Source organism: Gastrolobium bilobum, unplaced genomic scaffold (genome assembly GCF_033153095.1).
Source record: "Gastrolobium bilobum isolate Gb01-03AN ecotype WA unplaced genomic scaffold, APGP_CSIRO_Gbil_v1 utg5316, whole genome shotgun sequence".
Taxonomy (NCBI): domain Eukaryota; kingdom Viridiplantae; phylum Streptophyta; class Magnoliopsida; order Fabales; family Fabaceae; genus Gastrolobium; species Gastrolobium bilobum.
Window position 1 is genome coordinate 100,040 of NW_026895740.1, and position 22,249 is coordinate 122,288.

General features: G+C 37.0%; 1 protein-coding gene across 1 annotated transcript; it reads right to left on the reverse strand.

The window, feature by feature from the left end:
* Positions 1–269: 269 nt before the first annotated feature.
* Positions 270–11,279, reverse strand: LOC133295425 (uncharacterized membrane protein At4g09580-like). Its single transcript, XM_061494264.1, has 5 exons — positions 11,258–11,279; positions 5,900–6,158; positions 4,642–4,912; positions 4,381–4,551; positions 270–620 (listed from the first exon to the last, which is right to left on the reverse strand). Exons 2-5 carry the CDS (start codon positions 6,151–6,153, stop codon positions 489–491), a joined length of 828 nt encoding a protein of 275 aa, XP_061350248.1. The 5' UTR covers positions 6,154–6,158; positions 11,258–11,279; the 3' UTR covers positions 270–488.
* Between the last annotated feature and the right edge of the window lie 10,970 nt (positions 11,280–22,249).

Here is a 22,249-nt window from a genome sequence, read left to right on the forward strand (position 1 = left end):
CATTAATCAATATATTATAACATTTAGTACATGTTCTTTACGAAAACAATAATATTTTTTTTGTGACTTTTCTCCTTTCTAAATGTTACTTACCAACAATTATGTGTATCTTCCCTCACCCCGAGACCCTTTTCATGACTATGAATTGATAAATGCTAGAGAGCTTCAAGTTCAAGTTGGACAATATCAGAAGTTGAATCTAATGACAGAGTACGGATAGAACTTGTCTACTATATCTTATTGGATTGAGAAAAAAAATAATACAGCGAAGTTAGTTCCTATATGGTATAAGGCACGGGTGCATACAGCCCCACAAAACATTCACCAACCACATCTTTTCTGATGCCATCAAGGCTAAAGAATGAATAATTTTAGATGCTCCATAAAAAGGAAATAAAACGGAGCATATGACACACTTTCCAATATACAACCCTTTTCATGTGACTTGCCTCTGGGACAGGATTTAGCAAACTGTGCCAGCTCAATTTTCATTCATAGATTCGCTTCTTCTTCATTAGTGTTGGAAATATGGCAACTAAACCAATTAGGAACAGCACTGATAATGTCTTAAAATCATATAGATCCTTCACTGACTTTAGATCCCCAAGAGCAAGGCCAGCCTGGTTAATAAACAACAAAGGAAATGTTAGGAGTAAAATGAAAGAAATGCAGAAAAACAGCTATCTTGAAAGTTTAGATAAAGCAAAATATTTAGCCTCTCCACCCATGAGTGTAGAATTAAAAGTGAGCAAAAAAATGCCCGTTAAAATCAACATGGAAAGGTAAAATGAGAAAACCGTACTAATGATTAAGATCAACCCAGCTAATATGATCAGAGAAACATGTACATGTGCAACAAATCTATTGTTGTTATTTAGAAGCTGAATACGTGAGTACTGGATAACAAAGTTAAACCATTCTCATAATGTCAATAACCTATGCCAGCTAAATACTTGAAAACGTGTTTGGAAGCAGTTCCGTGACAATAAAGTACTCATGGGAAGCTGAGGAATCCCTAATGGAGGAGTCCTTAACAAGTTTGGTACTACAAACAATGCCTTCTCTAACAAAAGTTGCCAAAAAAAAAAACTTTTTTATATCAACGAGGAGAACAGGAAGTTATAATAGCAGTGTTCAAGTAGCTTTTCAAATTCAAACAGACAATATCATCATGGGCTGCCTAAAGCTTATTCAGTGTTTCATTACTGCTCAAAAAAAATCCCTTCTCCCAGATGGGTTTCTGCAAAGCAGCAGCTTTTGATGGTTAGAAATAAAGGTTTTGGTACAAACAAGGATGCTAAATTTGGGCAATGTAGTTAATTAACACAGTTCATTTCACTGTAGCAAAATAATCACATCTTCAACGCTGCCTCTAACAAGAATATGTTTACGGCTTCTCCTTGATGTTCTGCTCATGACTGTTTCAATGGAGTTGCCATTTCTGATATGCAGAGACAGGGCATCCTTGCTATAGTTATTTTTCATCTACCTTGTATCTTGCTTTTTCAGTTAGGTAATGTTATCAACCTGTAGATGTACTTTAGCTTTTTTCTTTTTAATAAAACTTCATTATAAATAAAAAGTAAAAACAACCTCAAGAATTGGGTTTGAATCTTTATTGACAAATTGGGAATTGGAATTGGGAATCGAATATTGAAATTTTATTGATAAATTCCTCCCTCCTAATGAGTGAGGTAGAAAATTATAATAACAACACTCCTAACCTTCAGAGAAATCTTAGTCTCTAGCCTTGCCTCACTTCACTAACTGTCTGACTCCCTACATGTATTCCCTCAACTCTGTATATAATCCCAATGACCAAACTAACTCATTCTATTCAAATTTTCCTAACCACCCCAGTTTGGGAACTAAGCCTAACTAGTAGAAGCTGGCCCTCATGGTCCGTTGGGTCCATCATTATTTCTTGTAACTTACTTTCCCCACACACAAAAAAAAAGATTCACCTTGTCCTCAAGGTGAAGGGCTGAGACTTATCTAGGACAGTCACAAAACTCCAATAATGGTCCCATTGCTTGAAACTCAATGAAATAGCTGCCGCTCCGCTGAAAATCTCCCCTACACTCCACTGAAAATCTCCCCTACACTACTAACAACAATGGGGCAAGGGAGCACATGGTTGTTCATTTTGGCAGCTTACATTGCTCACAATTTCCATCCCATGGTTGACAGGCTCACAGCAAAAGAAGCATATGCCCTGAACGTGGATACTGGAGCAAGGAAGGATGTAGGAGATGCTGGCCAGTCACGCCAAAGATATTATCGACCCCAAGGCCTTTAACTGGATTACACAGGAAAAAAGAGTTGATCTCTGTATCTCAGGAATTCCCTCATTAGACAGGTTGTTAAAAGAATACTCTTGTATATAACCTGTAATACTTTCCTGGTCAATCTTATCCAGCTCTTTCTCTAGCAGAAGCCCCACGCATTGGTACCACAACCAGATTTTCAATGTCAGTAATCAGATTGTAGAACCACTGTTTGCAGAATCCACTGTCAACAACATAGACAATGCCCCCCAACGTGAGAGATGTTTCTGATATATTTGTAGAAATTATGACTTTCCTCTTTCCTTTAGGAATTGGAGAAAACACTAACTCCTGCTCAGCAAGTGGAAGTCCAGAATACAGAGGCAAAACAATCAATCCTGTAGAGTATTTTCCTTTGGTTTGAACTTCTTTAGTGAGTAACTGAACAGAAGCATCAATATCATCTTGACCAGTAAGGAAGACTAGAGCATCACCTGTGGGCTCCCGCTCATGGATCTGCCACGGAATTAAAGGGAGTTGTTGGTGGAGTTTGGAGATATGACTCTAGCTTTGAGGAACAATGACCCACCGTGGGATGAAGTTTATTTTAGTCAGGACAATATGAAATATGATGATAATCAGTTTATTTTAACTTTTTTAGGGCTTTCTAAAAGTACTATATTTATTTTGTTAAGAAGATGAACCCCTCCCTAATTCCCATCCCATAGCCATCTCTTCATGATAATCAGTTTATTTTCACATTTTTAGGGCTTTCTAAAAGTAGTATCTTTATATTGTTAAGATGAACCCCTCCCTTATTCCCAACCCATAGCCATCTTCATCACTCTGGCTCATTATCTTCTATAATAACCATTTTATTTTTTTTATCATGTGATGTTTTATTTTATCTTTTTAAGTTTTGTGGCACTAGGCATTACGGGTGAGATATCATAAGAAATGAATAAATGTGTAAGGAATCGAGCAAGACGGATATCAATGAGATATCCGGATATGGTATAAAGAAATACAATAAAGAAGAAGAAAACAGTTACCAACAGCATTCAGGCTCTGATCTCTCCCAAACTATTCCCCCAACTCCAAAGATAACCCCCTTACACCCTTTCCCTCTCTCTCTTAAGCAAATTGTTGTAACTAACAGCTTTCCCTCCAAAACCCACAGACACGTTCTATGTTCTTTTAGGGGTGTAATCCCCAATACCCCTCCTAAAGTGGTTTCTTTAAAAAATGCTAGGCTTCTGCCGCATATACAATGACTAAGGCTGAAAAAGATTGACTGAGATGTCCAATGTAATACGGGTTGGGAATTATAATCGATAAATTCATTTAAAAGAGACTACAGTTCCGGGATTATAAGAACAAAAAAGAATTGGAATTTTATCAGGGACAACAATTCGTTTCATAAAAACCCATCTGTTGGGAAAGGAAACACAGCATTTGAATGAGTTGTCGGTAGAGAACAAACAAAGATGACAAGAAAAAAATAGGACAGACACCGTTTGCAAAACTTGCACACAATCGTCGATACCTGGGTTGTCACACTTTTTGGAGGCATCAATGTTTAGATTTAAAACATTCTCGTGGTTTCCATTGCTTGCTGAATTATCAGCCATCACCGACAGATAATAAGGAAAAAGCAAAGAAACCAAGCAAGACGAAAGCTCTACTTTGTCAAAGGATGTTAGTGGCTGGTGGTGCACGGTGGTAGCAGTGAGGAATACGGGTGTTTTTTCTTAAAATTAACATATATATTTAATTGTTGTAATTATATCTTGTAAGTAGGTAAAGTGTTTCAATTGAAATTACATGATGGTCTTCTGGAAAAGGACCCAAGTATAGGGTTGTAAATTGTAATTTACACTAGTAAATACAATCACGAAGTTCTACAGTTTAATCTGTTAAAATGTTTCTAAAGTAGAACCAACAGGTAGCTATAAGAATTTGACCAATATGAGGTATAAACACAAAATAATAATTAATGAATAAAATATGAATATTTAGACTAGCTAACTATAGAGTTCAAAATTCAGGAAAAGAAAGAAGTACAAAGAATGAGCATATTGTACAATAATAGAACGAAGGGCACAAAGCTTACTCTGACAGTAATATAAGAGGCTGGAATAAGACCAACCAATGTTGCCAAAAAGAAGATATGAAATGGTATATCAACAATTGGGGATGCCAAATTGATGAAAAGATTAGGCAATGTTGGGGTTATCCTCAGAAAAAGCATGTAATTCAGAAGCTTATCCCTGCGCTTTGCAATCTGATTTAACAAAAGAAAACAAGGTTAACACGGCTAAAGCTGATGCTAAAAGCCAATTGTCAGATAAACTTTCTAAGAACAAAAACAAACCTCTGCTTGGAAAAACCTTAACTTTTCAGGCCACAACCAAGAAATTAAAGGCCGTCCAATCAACTTAGACAAAAAGAAGCAAGAAGATGCTCCCGCGGTAGCATTGAAAACAACTAATAGAATTCCTCGAACAACTCCGAAAAGAGCTCCAGCTAACAAAGACATGAAAATTGTTCCTGGAATCATAAAAGTCTGCATGAAGATGTAGGTGGAGCAGTAACCAAGAATGAATCGTGCAGGATGATTTCTTGCATAAGTTGAAAGACTCTCTCTGCAGAAAAGAAAAAAAAAAAAAAAAAAAAAAGTACCGTTTCAAAAAAGAATGTCATTTCAATTACCAAAAGAAAAGGAAAATTTCCATACGTCAACTAAAGGGAAAATTCTTACATGCTATAGCACTGCACTATGCAACACAGATTTTCACAACAGATAAATTTTCAGTACTCCTATAGGCAATGGCAGAACCAGACAATTTTATGAAGGGAGCAAAATTGCATGTGTAATATTTATCCTAAGTTATAGCTATCTATCTAACCAAAAGAACATAAATGATGTTCATAACTAAAGACTTCTAAGAATTTGAAGGGAAACGATAATTGTTTATATGACCAAAAACAACACAATGAAGGGAGCAAAATTGCATGTGTAATATTTATCCTAAGTTATAGCTATCTATCTAACCAAAAGAACATAAATGATGTTCATAACTAAAGACTTCTAAGAATTTGAAGGGAAACGACAATTGTTTATATGACCAAAAACAACACAAATAACGTTCACAACTAAAGGCTTATACAAATTTGAAAGGGAGGCGACTGCCCTCCCTAGCCTCTCCCTCGCTCCGCCATTGCCTATAGGAAGGGCAAACTCAGTACACAAGCCTCTCCAACTTACAAGAGTAGAGGTGCGAGTTAATTGAACATGGTCTTACCTTTGCATTTTGTAAAAGGAGCAACTTTATCAATGCTCTGACGGTCGTTGAGGACTTATTGCTACACCTTCTAAAATTAGAAACACATGACTCACCTAATTGCATTTATTCCACTCACTTCTACATGTTTAATGCAACGCATGAAGTAAAAATGCAGCACACATACTAATACTAAGTGAGTGAGTGAATTTGTTTAATTTTTACCAAAAGAAAAAAAGGGGGTTCTTGCAGCTGAACAATCTCTTCGTAACATTTACATTAGAAATTTTTTCTATGAAAAACCAACAACAATGACAACTAAAAAACGGTTAGGGGAAATGGACGTACTTGAGTATGCGTAGATCCGAAACGGTGCGTGGAAGCTTGATCTTGCCGTATTCGGCTGCAGGCATGGTTAAGTAAATGCAGAACAAGCCAGTAGAGAAAACGAAGAAAACGCCAACAGCAGCAGCGAATTCCCAGCTATTAAGCGGGAATCTCTCTGGCTTAAGCTTCTTCGCCGAGGGCGAGTCCTCCTCCGCATTCTCTTCGTCCCTCAATAATCTCCCACTCTCTCCCATCAGGTTCCTCGACGCCACCATCGTTACTACCACAACGAAAGATCAAGGCCTTGCCATTTTATTTTATTTTTATTTTTATTTTTTTTGTTGCACAAAGAGGCTCAAACGATGCGCATCAATCAGGTTTTTGAATTTGTTTTTCTCTTTTTTTATTCTTTTCGTCAACGAAATTATGCCCTGTGATTTTGTAGGCAATGGTTGGATCCTTTCACCGAAATTTAATCAGCTGAATGAACTGCAATCTGCTGCAATGAGTTTTCTTTGCGAAGAGAGAGAGATTCTGAACTCGAAGGAAGGCATATGCGAATAAACTACGTTTATATTTACTCTATTTTTTTTATTAAAATTTATTTGTTTGTTTTTGTAAGAGATGTCACACGACTAGAGAGAAAAATGGAGATTTATGATATGAGTCATATGACGCTAACATTTGGAAACGAAAAGATTTATGATTTTATTATTATTATTATTATTATTATTAAAAATGGGGGAATATGTTTCCTAGAAGAATTAAGCTAGAAAATGTTTGGGAAAAGTTCACCAATGACCTCGTGGTTTTCTTCAGAATCACTTATGCTCCTGTGGTTTTTTTTTTATCATATATGTCTCTATAGTTTGCAAAAGGATATGTTTTTTATCACATATACTCCTGTGATTTTTTATATTTTACAAAGTACAGATACAAAAAAAAAGTCACAAGAGCATAGATGATTTCTGAAGTAAACCCATTGGTGAACTTTTCCCAAAATGTTTATAGAAGTTGATAGGATAAATATATCGTACATTTATTGAAATAAGATGTACCAAAATTGGAAGACTTACCTAGCAATAAAGTGGGACATAGTGGCATCTCCGAAAGAAATGGGAGGTCTCGGCTTGAAGAAATTGGAAATGATGAATGATGCATTCTTAGGGAAATTGATTTGGCAGTACACACACAAATCAGATGTTTTATGGATAAAGGTGTTAGCATCAAAATATGCAGCCAGCCAGAGGACAAATAGCCTTTTTTTCTCAAAGAATGGTGACTCACGGCTTTGGAAGAGTATGTGTAGAGTTTGGGAGAAGTTGAAGCCAATGGAATACTGGACAGTAGGTAATGGGAATACAATAAATTTCTGGAGTGATTCATGGTTGCTAAGGAAAGGCCCACTACAAGATTATTGTGTAGGAACTCTGACACAAGAGGATCAGTGTAAGAAGATTTCTCACTTTCTTCATGAGGATGGAAGGTGGAACTTTACTGAGTTGGAAGATTTGTTACCTAATAGCATATTAGATCAAATTCGCAGTTGCCTTCCTCCTCTCCCAGAGGATGGACCAGATAAACTTGGTTGGTGTAATAGCAACAAAACAGAGGCCACAATCAAGGGTTTTTATAACTGCTTGGATGAAAAGACTTCAACTGTGACACATGTTCCCCAGGAAATTTGGCAAAAAGTTTGGAAATGGAAAGGTGCTCAACGGATACGGGTCTTTGTGTGGAAACTGTTGCATAATAAGATCCTAACTAGAGCCACATGTGCATCTTGGGGCAATACTGATCCCTATTGCCCAATCTGTCACACTTATATTGAATCCACCATGCATGCTCTAAGGGATTGTGAGGAGGTTCGAGCACTTTGGCTAAAGCTGATTGCGCCAACGAAGACTCAATGGTTTTTTAACAAAGATAATAGCGAATGGGTTCAGGCTAACCTCCAATGGAAAGGAGCAAGCATTGATGGGTTAGAGTGGGAATCAATGTTCATGATAACTTGCTGGCAATTGTGGAATTGGAGAAATGAGATTGCTCATGGTGAGAGGCGCAACAACCAACAACATTCTAAGGAGCACATTATTGACTTAGTCAATAATAACAAACAAGCTTTTGCACTAACAAATTTGCACCGAGAGACAATAACCAAGCATGAAGCATGGATTTCTTGGCAAGCTCCAGAGGAATGACGGGTGTAGAAACACAGATGGAGCGGCTAAGGGTGACCCAGGTCCAGCTGCTTACGGAGGAATTTGCAAAGGAGATCAAGGCCAATAGATTGGAGGATTCTCTTAGAAAATAGGGACCTGTACTGCTTATAGTGCAGAATTATGGGGCATTTTGAAGAGTATGGAATTTGCTTGGGAGGAAGAATATAAAAAAGTGATTTTGAAAAGTAACTCAGCAGTAGCCATCACGACACTTACTTCTAAGAGTAAGATTGCTCGAGAGTGCCAGATGGTAACTCGAATTCGGACTTGGCTAGCCAGACCATGGAGTGTTCATTTGCAACATGTGTATCGGGAAGCAAATACTTGTGTGGACTGGTTAGCAAATCATCTTCTAGCCCCACCTATCCAGGAGAACCACAAGTTCTTTGGCTCTCCTCCTCCGGACCTTAGTTTTCTATTTCTTACGGACCTCGCGTCAGTAGGTAGAAATAGAATAGTTAATATTTTCTAACATTCTTGTTTTCTTTCTGTGTTGCTTGGCTTTAAGCCATTTCTTGTTACCAAAAAAAAAGGATGTACCAAAATTTTATAAAAACTTATTTGGGGCATAGAATGAAAGTAGATATTGGTGTCTGCCGAAGTACTTAATTCGCTAAAAGGTATAGCACTAAAGTATAATAGGATTGTATAATTGTATTACATTCTCCTGATTTAGAAAGAAATATAATCAATAAATTATAGATTAATATAAAAAAGACTTGGTGATGAGCTAAAACATTTGGAATGTATATTATGGTTTCAGAATTGGTTATACTTACTATTATATTTTTTTTTACTATATCTTAATATCAATTTTGTTATTATTGGATCAAAATCAAATCAATGATTACAAAATAACTTTAAGTGAGAACTATTAATTAAATTTTAGTCCAACGATAATAAAATTGGTAGTAAGAAAAAATGATAATAAACATAACCTCTGTAATAATTTTAATGATATCAAAAGATAAGTGACAGAAAGTCAAGAGATTGGAAGCATTTTGGAAAGCATATGGTTGAATAATGAACAAACACTAAAGGCTAGATTGTATGATTAGTGTTACGAGAATTTTATCCCATTCATGTATCATAGACATGGATATAAGAAGATTTTCGTTCCTTGCCTACCCTTTCTTCCACCATTTTTGGTACTACGGACTAAAATATAATTGAATGCTAATTGCTATGAATAATTGATTGTTTAGTTTCATTGGCTAATTTAACATGTGTATGAACTTTCCTTAAGAATTTATCCTAAAAGGTACAATTCTTGGAAATTTCATATGGACACTTGTTTTGAGGTACGACTGATTAGAGTGATCCTAGTGTATAAGATGCACAAGTTCAATTAATTATGTATTGCCTCTATTTATATGTTGCTATTATGCCATGTATACAATGCACCTTGGTAGTTTTATACATAATAATAAGTAAAAATATTTTTATAACAATAGTAGTTGAAGATAATAAATGATTTAACTTTAAAATATATAGCATACTAAACAATTGTTCAATAGTGGTATTAAAATCTTTTTTCTAATGCTCCTTTTGGTTTTCTACTAAAGTTGTTATCAGAAATGGTGTTATTATGACTCCTGGTGAAAAAGTAATTTGATGGCATCCTTTAACAACGAAACTTAATAAAGATAGCAAAAATAAATTTTTATTTATATTAAAATTTTGTTTATATTTTTACTTATATATTTGTATATACAAATTATATTATTAAAAAATTAAAGGGATTAGTATTTATCCTTTTAAAATATATATAATTTTTACAATTTTAGTCAAAACTACAATGTTTTATGATGAAAAAAAGATTTACACAATAGAAATATAGTGTGAGAAAGTGAAAGATTTATTTAATTTAAATATTAAATAAAAATAATGCTTTTAATTAAATAATTATCTTTTAAAATGACAAATATTTTTCATTTATAAAAAATTTATATTTTATATAGAATATTTTATGAAAGTATTAGTGTAAAATATTACTTGTTAAAATAATTTTATATGCATTGAATATGATAAAAAAGTTGAAATTATAATTTTAGATGACATACGAACTAGGAGTGTTCGCGGTCTGGATTGGATCGGTTTTGGAAACAAAAATCATCGGATTCAATCCCTTCGGTTTGATCATATAATCATCCATTCGGTTTTGATTTTTTTCAAATCCGATCCAATCCAATCCAATTTTTTTTCGGTTTTGATTAGATTGATTCTCGATTTTTTGAAAATCCTAAAATTTATTTCATGATTATTGTGCAAATAACATCTTTTTTATATATTGCCTTTGTAAATTTTTTTTTTTTAAATACAAAAGCATTAGTAAACTATAATATAATTTTTTTAATTTCGACAATGAGATATGAAGCTCTACAAAGATAAAATTTTGTTGATGAGATATGGCTAGATCTGTTCTTGGGTTTAGTTGATGGGTTAATGGGTCTTGGATTTAGAAATTTTTAGGCTATGATTAGATAAATACCCAAGTAGATAGAGGGAAATTAATATATTAGATCAGTTTGGATTGAATCGGTTTTCATCAACCCATCCAATCCAATTAAAATTTGCAGTTTTTAATCGATTTTCAGTTTTTCAGTTTTCGGTTTATTCGGTTATCGATTTTTCGGTTCGATCACCGCGGTTTGAATCGGTTGATGAACACCCTAATAGCAACTATCCCTAACTCATAGGCTTTTGATCGGTCCATGTCTTTATAATTATGGGTCATTTTGCCCTACTAATATTTTGACTCAAACTCACACGAACTACGATCTAATGGGACAAACTACCCCTTGAGAGCTGTAGATATAATATTATATTCCAATTAAAAATAACATCTTAAATAAAAAACTAACAAATAAAAAAAAAGTAATGATATTTAAAAGAGAAGATTTTTTTTTATTAAAGTATTAATTTTCAATAATCCTACATTGTAAAGATAACAATCGGATGGAAATTGTCTTCGTTCTTTACAATCTACTTCTTTTATACAATGTATTTCATTTTAATTAATCCAATATTGTAACAAAACAAAAACAAAAATTGCAGCCTAAAAATGTGCAAATTACAAGCTGAATCCCATCCTCAATGTTTTAGAACCATGAACCACCGCCAGTGTCCTCCCCCGAGAATTTGAATGAAGCAGAACAGATGCATAAGGCAGAGCATGAACTCCATTCTCTTCTTCGTGGGCCATTGTTAACATTGCAGAGTTGTTGAAGACATTGGTGATATCAGCAAGAGGGATCCTCTTCATCTTCGTCTTACTGTTCTTCTTGAAAGATTGAGCCATGAGAGGAATTGGGTTCTTCTTCTTCTTCTCCCACTTGGTACAAACTGGAGGGGTGTTCTCTTTGTTACTCTCATTGGGCATGGTAGCGGCCTCCATTGCAACACTATGAGGTTATGGTAAGAGAGAAAGAGAAGCACTTTGCAGTGGTGGATGGGGTGGTGAAATGAGGTATATATATAAACATTGTTGATGGGAATGTTTGAAATTAGAATGGAGGAGGGAGAGTGAAAGAGATGGAGGGTAGGACAAAAAATTGAGAATTTTCAACTTTGGAGGATTTTTTTATTCTTTCCTTATTTTATTTTATTTTTTTGGTTTTCCATATGATTTTACACTAAATAATTGCACATGGAACTTAGAATATGAGATTTAATGGAGGCTGTCATTGTTGATTGTTGGATGGAGGGAAGGGAAAACTTGAAAACAAAATATGGAGGGGACAAGACAAGAGGGAGATCTTCAAATAAGGTTAGGAAAAGGAGGGAGTCAAAGGAAATATTTAAAAGTTGGCAGTAAAACATACTCATCATGACGTAATTAAAGTTGAAACTCTGAAATTTTGGAGCCAAAAATGATTGGCCCAAATAAACTTTTGGCTTAGCGCTATTTTTTATTTTTATTTTTTTTATGACAGGCGTGGATTTCTTTTAAAATTTTAGGAAACTGAGTTATGATCCTTAATTAAGAGCTAACTCAATCAACTGATGTTTATACCTTTCTCTAATAAGATTAAAAAAACTTTGGTTTAGATATCATTACTAAGGTTTTATTTGGTTTTAGTATAGAAAAACTTTTATGTCTTATCAATGAGGCTGCCTAGTTTTGTTTAGTTCATTATTTATTTATTTATTTATTTTGGTAGTTACTCATGTCCTATTTGATTTTTTTTTTCAAATTTTACTTACGCATATATTTTTTTTCCGGTAAACTACTTATCCATATTTATTCGATTACGATTATTTTTAAAAAAAATTCCTAAAAATCTTACTTATTCATAATTGGTTATACGAACCAATTATAGCCAAATATATATATATATATATATATATATATATATACTCAATGAGTAAAATTAAGAAATTATAATAGAAATGATTCTAAAGAATTAAAAAATTAAAATATTTAAAAATTATTAATATAATATTTATAAACATATTACTATTACTTTCATATTAATTTACGTATGATATACGCACAATACCAATTCTTTCTGTAATAAGTGGGAAAGGAAAAATAGGTTATTGACACATGTTGTAATTATCAAAACTAGTTTATTTTCTCTCACGTGATTTCCCAAGGTATCCTCCAGGCGACAGCTGAAGACTAATCTTTTTGAGACGGAAGATCATATTAAGTGGGTAAACCTCTCCCAATAAAGCCTTTTCCATACGCACGACCAGGGATCAAACCCCTGTCAGCATGCTTAAGGAACCCAACTATCTACCAACTGTGCTGGGCTTTGTTGGTAGTTAATAGTGTTTTTACCGGGTAAAAGTACCGCAGTACAGTTGCACCGTAAAACATGCCGACTGAGTTTTGAGCTCTAGGTTTTAAATATGAGTTATAAATGGTTTATAGAACTAGGGAATATGAATTCTGATAAAGTTTGATGGAAATAAGTAAGTTTGGAGAAGCGTGCCAACGGCGCGCGCAACAACTTAAAACAACATTTTCTCCGAACGACCGTAAAACTCCGGATTCATCTGATCAAGTATAATTAAAGGACAATGGTTAATGTTAAAAATTAGAGTTTCTAAATAGGTTGTGAATTTACGGACGTTTAGTGGATTAAACAAGAGTTAAATCAGTTTGAAAACGCGTGAGGTGGCAGTGGGAACCACCCCACTTAAACCACTTAAGCCTAGGACACTATTCATCATCACTTCCTTCCTCTCCTCCAAGCAAACCCGCGGCCCTTCCCCTCCCATGAGCCATTTCACTTCAAACTTTCATTTCTCCATAACTCCATCATTTCTACACCAAATCAAGTGATCATTGGCTTGAAATCCATTGCAAATCACCTTCCATACCCATTGGTAGTGTTTTAAAGCCTTGAAAACCATTAGAAATTGAGGAAAACCTCCCCAAAGGCCGCGACTCAAGTTGGTAGATTTGTGATCATGGAGTTTTTAGATGCTCCAATGTGGAGTATGTTTAGGAGGAGCCTTGTACCAAGCTCTTGAGTAAGTTTCTACATCATTTCCATGGTTTAATTGTTGGATTGATTTTATGAACCCTAAAGGGGGATTTTGTGATTGATATGTTTAGAGAGCTCAATTAAAAAATGTGTATTAGATGATAATGTCTTAAAATGATGTGTTAGAGCTAGAAATGCCATGAAAATTGTGAAATTTTAACTTAGAAAATTTTAGGGTGTCATGACTTTGAGTTTTGAAAATGTGTTAGGATTGGATTTGTGAGTTGTTGTATGATTGTATGTTGATATAATGGGATTGTATGAGGTGTAGAGTGGTTAAAATTGAGTGAAAATCCTTTGGAATTGCATAGGTGACAATTCGGCCATTTAGGGAATTTTAGGGGTTTGATGTTGTTGGTATTTCTTGGATGATGTATCATGTGTTAAATGGTATTTAGATGGGTTGTGTGGTAGTTGGAAGCTTAGAGAATCAATGAAAAATAATTGATGGTGTTGAGAGTCATAAAGGATCCTAGAGTGAGATATTAAGCAAAACGACGTTTAAAATACGTAAAATGAAAAATGGCACTTGGTATGGCCTTTTGGTAACCCAAGGATGCTTAATAAAATGAGAAAGAAAATTTAGAAAAATAAATTGTAAAATAAGTCTTCAAAGGCCGAACCTACAAAAGTGTAGGGGAGGTTTTTGACGTTTTTCGTGTTCTGGTAGAATTGCCGTGTACTGATGATTCGTACATGGTTGTTGTAGGTTGCCGTACGTCGAATTGAACCCCGAACCGTGAGTCAGTGGATTGCCCTTGGTCCTGGACCAAGTGGGATTGAGGTAAGTGATTGAATCATGCTTGTATAATTGGTAACTGGCATGTGTCCGTATGAGTTTTGAGTAATTGGGAATGTCCTCTGTGTAGGCATTCTGTTGAGTAACGAGCTCGGAGAGTAAACTGCTGTGGAGCTAAGTGAAGAGGCTTATTAAGGTAACCTCTTGGTACTGGGGCTTGATCCCCTTGTGTGTTCCACCATACCCGTTGAGGGTGATGGTAGGAAATGTATACGAGTAATGTAGAATAACATGATCATGCATGTAGTATATATGTTGGTACGTAGGTACCGAGTCTCTGGCCAGTAGACAGTTTTGCCTTCGGGCGTTTCGGACTTCCACTGGATAGGTCTCCGAGAGGGAGTTCCAGTTGACCCAGGGTCGTGGTGTGTGATCCGGATAGGAGCACTCTAGGAAGTCTCGGGTGTATGCGGATGGGAGGGGTACCTTGGTTGGATGTTCTTGGAACACGCCTTGGATGAGACCCGTAGGTTTATATGCCGAGCCATTAGGCAGGACGTTGCGTGGTATTGGTAGCTACCATTCCAACTTCGTCGTATTTTGTATCCCTATATTCCGCAATTTCTCTAAATCCCTTGCTATATCCCGTTTTTCAAGATGTTATTGTATATTATTTATATGCATCGAAGTAAGCCATTGGGCAGAGTTTTCTCCAGAACCTCTGGGTTACTGAGATATATTCGTATATCTCACCCCGTCTTGGGGGCTTTATTTCAGGAGGTAGCAGTGGCACAGGAGCGGCGAGCAAGAAGCCCGTAGATGAGTGTTGGAGAACATTTCTACTTTTTGCATTTTGATGGCCATTGGCCTAGGATAGACTTAGGGCATAAACATCCCATATGTATGTAGGAGGAGATTCATAGTCACATTTGTTCATGTCATTTTGCCTAAGTCTAGTTGTATATATGTCATTTTGAGCTTTATGTTTCAAGTTGTAATTTAAAGTTATGAAATTGTAAGTTGTAATATGTAATTGAGATATTGTAATTGTACCGTGGATACTTGATATAATATGATGGAAAGGCTTTAGGCCTACTTTAGGATTATGATTATGTGAATGCTTAGAAAATGCATGTAAATGGACTTTGATGATTGAAACGTATTAAGTATTAATCAAGTGAGCAATATGATATGAATTGTGTAATAACTATAAACTGAGTTGGGTTGTAAATGCCCCAAGGCATTGTTGGTCCTTGTGTGTGCCACCCATTGAATATTAGGTACATTTGAGGTCTTAGAATACATTTTCAATTTGGGGATTTTTGTAAAAACAAAGGAAACTCTGGCGGATTTTCTGTAGAACTGGCAGAATTTAGGCTAACTTTGGGAGAAAATATCTCCCTCCAAAGAGGTCCGATAAGGACGTTCCATACGCCATTTTGAAGCTTAAGATTTCCTCTATCTTGTAGTAAAATTTGATAGAATTCTGGGTTGAAAACCGGCCTGGAGAAGGCAGAGAGTGCAGACTACCCAATTGCTCACTGCACTTGTGGCAGTTCTGGACCGGTTTTGGGAAATTTATTTCTGCTTTGTTTCTTAGTCAAATTAAGTTTATGATATGTCAAATTAAATATTGAGGTATATAGTTTGTTGTATAAAAATTTGAGAGCAATTAGTTAAGTGAATTTTCTGCAGTAATTCATGGAGTGATTGATGTTTGGAGCTGTTTTGGGGTTGGCTGGCAGCTTTGTTTGTCCAACTTCAAACGGCGATATCCGGATCAAACGAGATCAAAATAACTCGTGTGATACCTTCCTAGAAAGGTAATTGAGTTTAGAATAACATATCAAAAGATGGGAGGCTTGTAGAATGCGGTTTGTCTGCAGAAAAATAAAGACCGAACCATGTTCGGATAGGTAGAAAACGAAAAATTGAGAAATTCGCTAAGTGGGTTTATGGGAACCCCTTATTGACTTGTAGTAATTAAAATAAGTTATAAAAGTAGTCTAAATAAGTATTCCGCAAAGAGTTTACAATTACGGTCACAACTTTTAATTCTTACGCTTTTTATTGTTTTAAATACTCGCGTAATAACGGATAAAGTTTACTCGCATTTTTATAAATGAATTACTGTGATTGTTACTGCGCTTAATATCATAATTAATGTTAACAATACCGGTGTACAACGGGCTGTTACATTATATGATCTTGATGTTATGATGATGCACTGATGATATATGTTATGAGGATCCTGGCCAGTGATCAAGGTATGTAGGTTGCCTATGACTTGACTCTGAGAGCTATTTCATACAGAGGTTGTGTTGATTGTCTATGGCTTGGCCCTGGAGTCACACATATGTAACCTTCTATGGCTTTGACCCTGGGGTTACACAAGGACGATATGATGATGCTATGTTTATGTTGTATGTTTGTTATATATGCTTTATATCTGACTTGTCATGCAGGAAGTGGGCTCAGGAGATTAGAGGATTCTCTAAGAACCTTGAGTTTACTGAGATATGGTTATCTCACCCTGTTTGGGGACATTATTTCAGGTACTCAGAGTAGCGGTGATGCTTCTAGGGGCAAGACCCCCGCCTTGGAGTAGTTGATGACGCTGCTAATTATTTATATTATGACTAGACTCTGTGCTGACATGTATAATCATTAACATGTCCAATTATCTTATATTGAGATTATGTTATGTATTTACTTTGGCTCATGAATGTAGTATTGGAGCTGTGGATTATTTACTGATGCTTTGATGTTTTGAAATTTATATAGACTTGATGTAAGTATTCAGTTATTTTGGCATGGAGCCTTATTGTTTGTGTTGAACCGTAGAGGGGATCACAGTTCGTGTAGGACTTGCGAGCTGTCTGTTTAATTATTGTATCTATCAGATAGTTATCCGAAATACAGCCACTATGCTGTCCGCGAGACTCCTTCAGGAATGATACTTAAAGTCATATCCGGTTGGTCAACGGTCAATTGAGATGGCCAATGGTTTTTAATTAGTAGACTTAGACGTTAATGTCACGCTAATGCAATATATCATATGAACGCTTGAAAATGTTTTAGAAAATATTTTGGAAAAAGTTTACTTGTATTTTTATAAGACACTTTATTATTCTTTAAAATAAAGTCTTCCGCTGTGTATGCTAAATATTATGAATGTTAACAACCGGAGTACTACAGGGTGTTACATTTATGGTATCAATGCAGTTTCACCAGGACGTTCACTGATTTATTGATTAAGTGTTTGAATTACCTGTTGAGTGTCTCTTGAGAATCATGATAATGCATATTTCATCACTTGATTGAGCGTAGCTAACTCATACCTTGTGCAGTTGTGTGTAGATATCATGGCCCCTCGAGGGAGACCACGACGGGTAGTTCAAAACCCACCACCGGACTCCGTTGCTGCTGCTTTAGCGGCACTTTAGCAGACCTTGAACGAGACAAGGGAAGCTGACCTTAGGAGGATAGAAGAGACCAGAGAGTGTGACAGAGAGCAGATGGGGAAGGCAAGTGAAGACCTCATGGCGCAGAACGGGTTGGCCAATGTAGAGATGATTAGACTACTATTGGCCGAGGTACGTGGGGGACCTACACCACCTCCACCACCACCTACATTGTTGATACAACAACAGGTTGCGCAGATAGCAATTCCGATGCCCGTGGTTGAGCCTGTCGTGTTGGGACAGGAGGCAGAAGCCTCGGTTCAGAGGGGACGTGACATACCCCATGTTGTAGTTATTGATAGATCTACTGGACCTCAGGGCTTTGATAGAGTGAGGCAGCCATTTATTGAGGTAGAAAGATCAGCCATGCCACCCAGGTTTGACCGGGAGACTAGAGAGCAGATGCTGAACGCTTTGAGGAAGCATTCCCCACCTCACTACAAAGGTGGAAGAGACCTCATAGCAGCATTGGAGTGGCTCCAAGAGATGGAGCACATTTTTCAGGTTATGGAATGTGATGTAAGCATGAAACTTCTTTATACTGTGTACATGTTACAGGGAGACGTAGCAGACTGGTGGAACAATGTCAGGCACTCACTGGAGTGCCAAGGATATGCCATTACTTGGCCACTTTTTGAGAGGCATTTTCTGATGAAATATTTCCCAGAATAAGCTAGGGAAAAGAAGAGGAGTGAGTTTGAAGACCTCCGGTAGGGAGGCATTACAGTGGATGAATATATGAGCAAGTTCAATCGCTTGACAAAATATTCTTGTTATGGAAGAGCTCCTCTCACTCCAGAAGACAAGGCCTTTCGATTCAAGAAGGGTTTGAATGATATGATAGCGGATAAGCTGGCCGATCATTGTACTAGAGATTTTGTAGAGTTAATCAGGAAGTGCCAGAATATTCAGGAATAATATCGTACCAGAGGTAAGCAAACAGCTGGGAAGAGTTTCAGTGGAAGGACTACGCCCTGGAAGGGTAAGGGAAAAGGTTTGCAAGTACAACAGGGTAACAGGTTTAAGAAAACTCCCTTTGTGAAGAATGAAAGCGGTACATCTAGTGCAGGGAAGATCCCCACTTGTGCTAAGTGTGGGAAGGTACATCCAGGAGTTTGTAGATTGAGGCAAAATGTTTGCTTCAATTATGGTCAGGCAGGACACTATTCCAAAGAGTGCTCCAAGAAGATGGGGCAAGTTGCAGCCATTCAGGCGATTCCCATTCAGTCTGTGCCTACTCAGGAGCCTATGGGGCCCATTAGTGCCAGGGTATATGCGGTTACACAGCAGGAGGCAGAGAGGTCTCAAACTTAGTCAGAGGTATTATTCTTATCAGAGGGTATGCATTTGATGTGATGTTTTATTCAGGAGCTACCCACTCCTTCATATCGGGATTTGTTGCTAATGAGTTACATTTTCCCATTCATGAGTTCACGCCTCCCATAGTGAAGACTGCCACCAGAGACATTACTTCTACTTCTTTGAAATGCAAAGAAGTCATATTTATATTTAAGAAAGAAGAGTACATGGTGGATTTGATAGTGCTTGAGGGCATGAATCTACACATTATCCTGGGTATGGATTGGTTGGTTCGGTATGGTGTGATGCTTGATTGTTGTAATGGAAGGATTTTCTTTTGGGCAAAAGGAGAGACGCCGGATAGTTTGTATTTGACAGCACCACACTTAAATAAGGCTCTAAATGAGGGAGATGCATGATACATTATTTTGAGAGGATTAGTAGGAAACTCCAAGGAACCTACTGCAAACATTCCCGTAGTGTGTAAATTTGAGGATGTATTTCCAGGAGAGATTCCACAGTTTCCACCAGAAAGAGAGATTGAATTCTCCATTGACCTATTGCCTGGTGTGGGGCCCGTATCTTTGGCTCCATACCGGATGTCACCAGTAGAGCTTGTAGAGTTGAAGAAGCAATTAGAAGAATTATCCCGTAAGAACTTTATAAGATCGAGTGTATCTCCTTGGGGTGCACCGTCATCTTTGTGAAGAAGAAAGATGGAACTATGAGATTGTGCACGGATTACCGGCAACTAAACAAAGTAACAGTGAAGAACAAGTACCCTCTACCCCGCATCGATGATTTGTTGGATCAGCTTATAGGTGCTTTAGTGTTTTCAAAGATTGATCTTCGTTCAGGCTATCACCAGATCCGGGTGAAGGCAGAGGATATTCCGAAGATGGGTTTCCGATCCAAATATGGACACTATGAGTACCTAGTGATTCCATTTGGGCTTACTAATTCCCCGGCCATTTTCATGATTTATATGAACCGAATCTTCAAACCCCATTTAGATCAGTTTGTTGTGGTATTCATTGATGATATTATGATCTACTCCAAGAGTAAAGAAGAGCACGCAAATCATTTGAAGATAGTCTTACAGATTTTGAGGGAGCATCAGTTATATGCCAAACCATCTAAGTGTGAGTTTTAGTTGCATGAGATCCAGTTTCTTGGGCACGTCATTTCATCTGCAGGAGTGGCGGTTGATCCGAGTAAAACAGAAGCGATGTTGGATTGGGAGAGACCCAAGAGTGTTACTGAAATCCGGAGTTTTCTGGATTTAGCAGGATATTACAGGCGGTTTATTAATGGATTCTCCAAAATTTCCATGCCATTGACTAGGTTGACCCAAAAGGGGGTACCATTTGCATGGACCCTTGGGTATGATGTGAGTTTCCAAGAACTGAAAGATAAGTTGACCACCACACCGATTTTGATTCTTCCTGACCCAGAAAAGAGATTTGAGATCTATTCTGATGCATCCAAGTATAGATTAGGGTGCGTGTTGATGCAGGAGAGAAAGGTAGTGACCTATGCTTCTAGACAATTGAGACAACATGAAGAGAACTACCCTACTCATGATCTTGAGTTAGCGGCTGCGATTTTTGCTTCGAAAATATGGAGGCACTTCTTGTATGGTGCTACACTTACAGTTTGTAGTGACCACAAAAGCTTGAAGTATCTATTTGATCAAAAAGAGCTTAATATGAGGCAAAGAAGATGGATGAAATTTCTGAAGGATTATGAGTTTGATCTTCAGTACCACCCTGGAAAGGCGAATGTAGTGGCTGATGCCTTGAGCAGAAAGACCACGAGTGTGGCTAGCATGATGATTGTAGAGTATGAACTGATTGAGGAGTTCAGGAATTTGAGAATTTCTGTGACACCACTTGAGACTTCATATTTCATGACAACAGTTGAAGTCCAAAATTCATTAATGGAGAGAGTTAAAGCGGCCCAAGTGCTTGATGAAGAGATTCAAATGATGAAAGAGCAAGATTTTGTGTTCACCGATGCTTCTAATGTGAAATACTACAAAGATCGGTTAATTGTTCCAAAGGGGCAAATGGTAGAAGAAGTGTTAACAGAGGATCATATGGGTAAGTACACCATCCACCCAGGTGGAACCAAGATGTATCAAGATTTAAAGCGGAATTTTTGGTGGTCTGGAATGAAGAAAGACATAGCTCAGTTTGTGAATAAGTGTCTTATTTGTCAGAAGGTAAAAATTGAGCATCAGAAGCCTTCTGCTTTGTTACAACCCTTAGATATTCTGAAGTGGAAGTGGACGAGTATATCCATGGACTTTGTTGTTGGATTACCAAGAAGCCAGGCTGGATTTGATTCCATATGGGTTGTGGTTGATAGGTTGACTGCCCATTTTATTCCAATCAAGACGACTTTCTCCACAGAGCAGCTAGCCACACTATATGTCAGAGAGATTGTGAAGCTTCATGGCATTCCCGAAAGTATAGTCAGTGATCGGGATCCAAAGTTTACTTCACGCTTCTGGGAAGCATTACAGGAGGCCTTTGGTACTCAATTGAGATTGAGTACTGCATATCACTTGCAGACAGATGGTCAGACAGAGAGGACCATTCAGACACTAGAGGACATGTTGAGAGCATGTGTGTTAGAGCAGGGTAATGCTTGGGACAAGTACCTGCCACTAGTTGAGTTCTCCTACAACAACAGTTATTATGCCAGTTTGGGTATGGCTCCTTATGAGGCCTTGTATGGCCGTAGGTGTATAGCACCCACTTTTTGGACGGAGATTGGAGAAAGACAGTTAATGGGGCCAGACTTGGTCTAAGAAACTACATAACATATTAAGATGATTAGAGAACGACTGAAGAAAGCACAAAGTCGTCAGAAGAGTTATTATGATGCAAAGCATAGACCCCTTGAGTTCTTTGAAGGGGATCATGTATTTATTGGATTGTCACTAACCACAGGTGTTGGGCATGCTTTGGGAATGAGGAAGTTGAGTCCACGGTTCATTGGGCCCTACCAGATAATAAAGAAGGTCGGACCAGTGGGGTATCAACTTGCTCTACCTCCCAACTTGGCGAACCTACATGATGTCTTCCACGTGAATTAGCTCCACAGATATATATATGATGATTCACACATTGTACAACTGATGA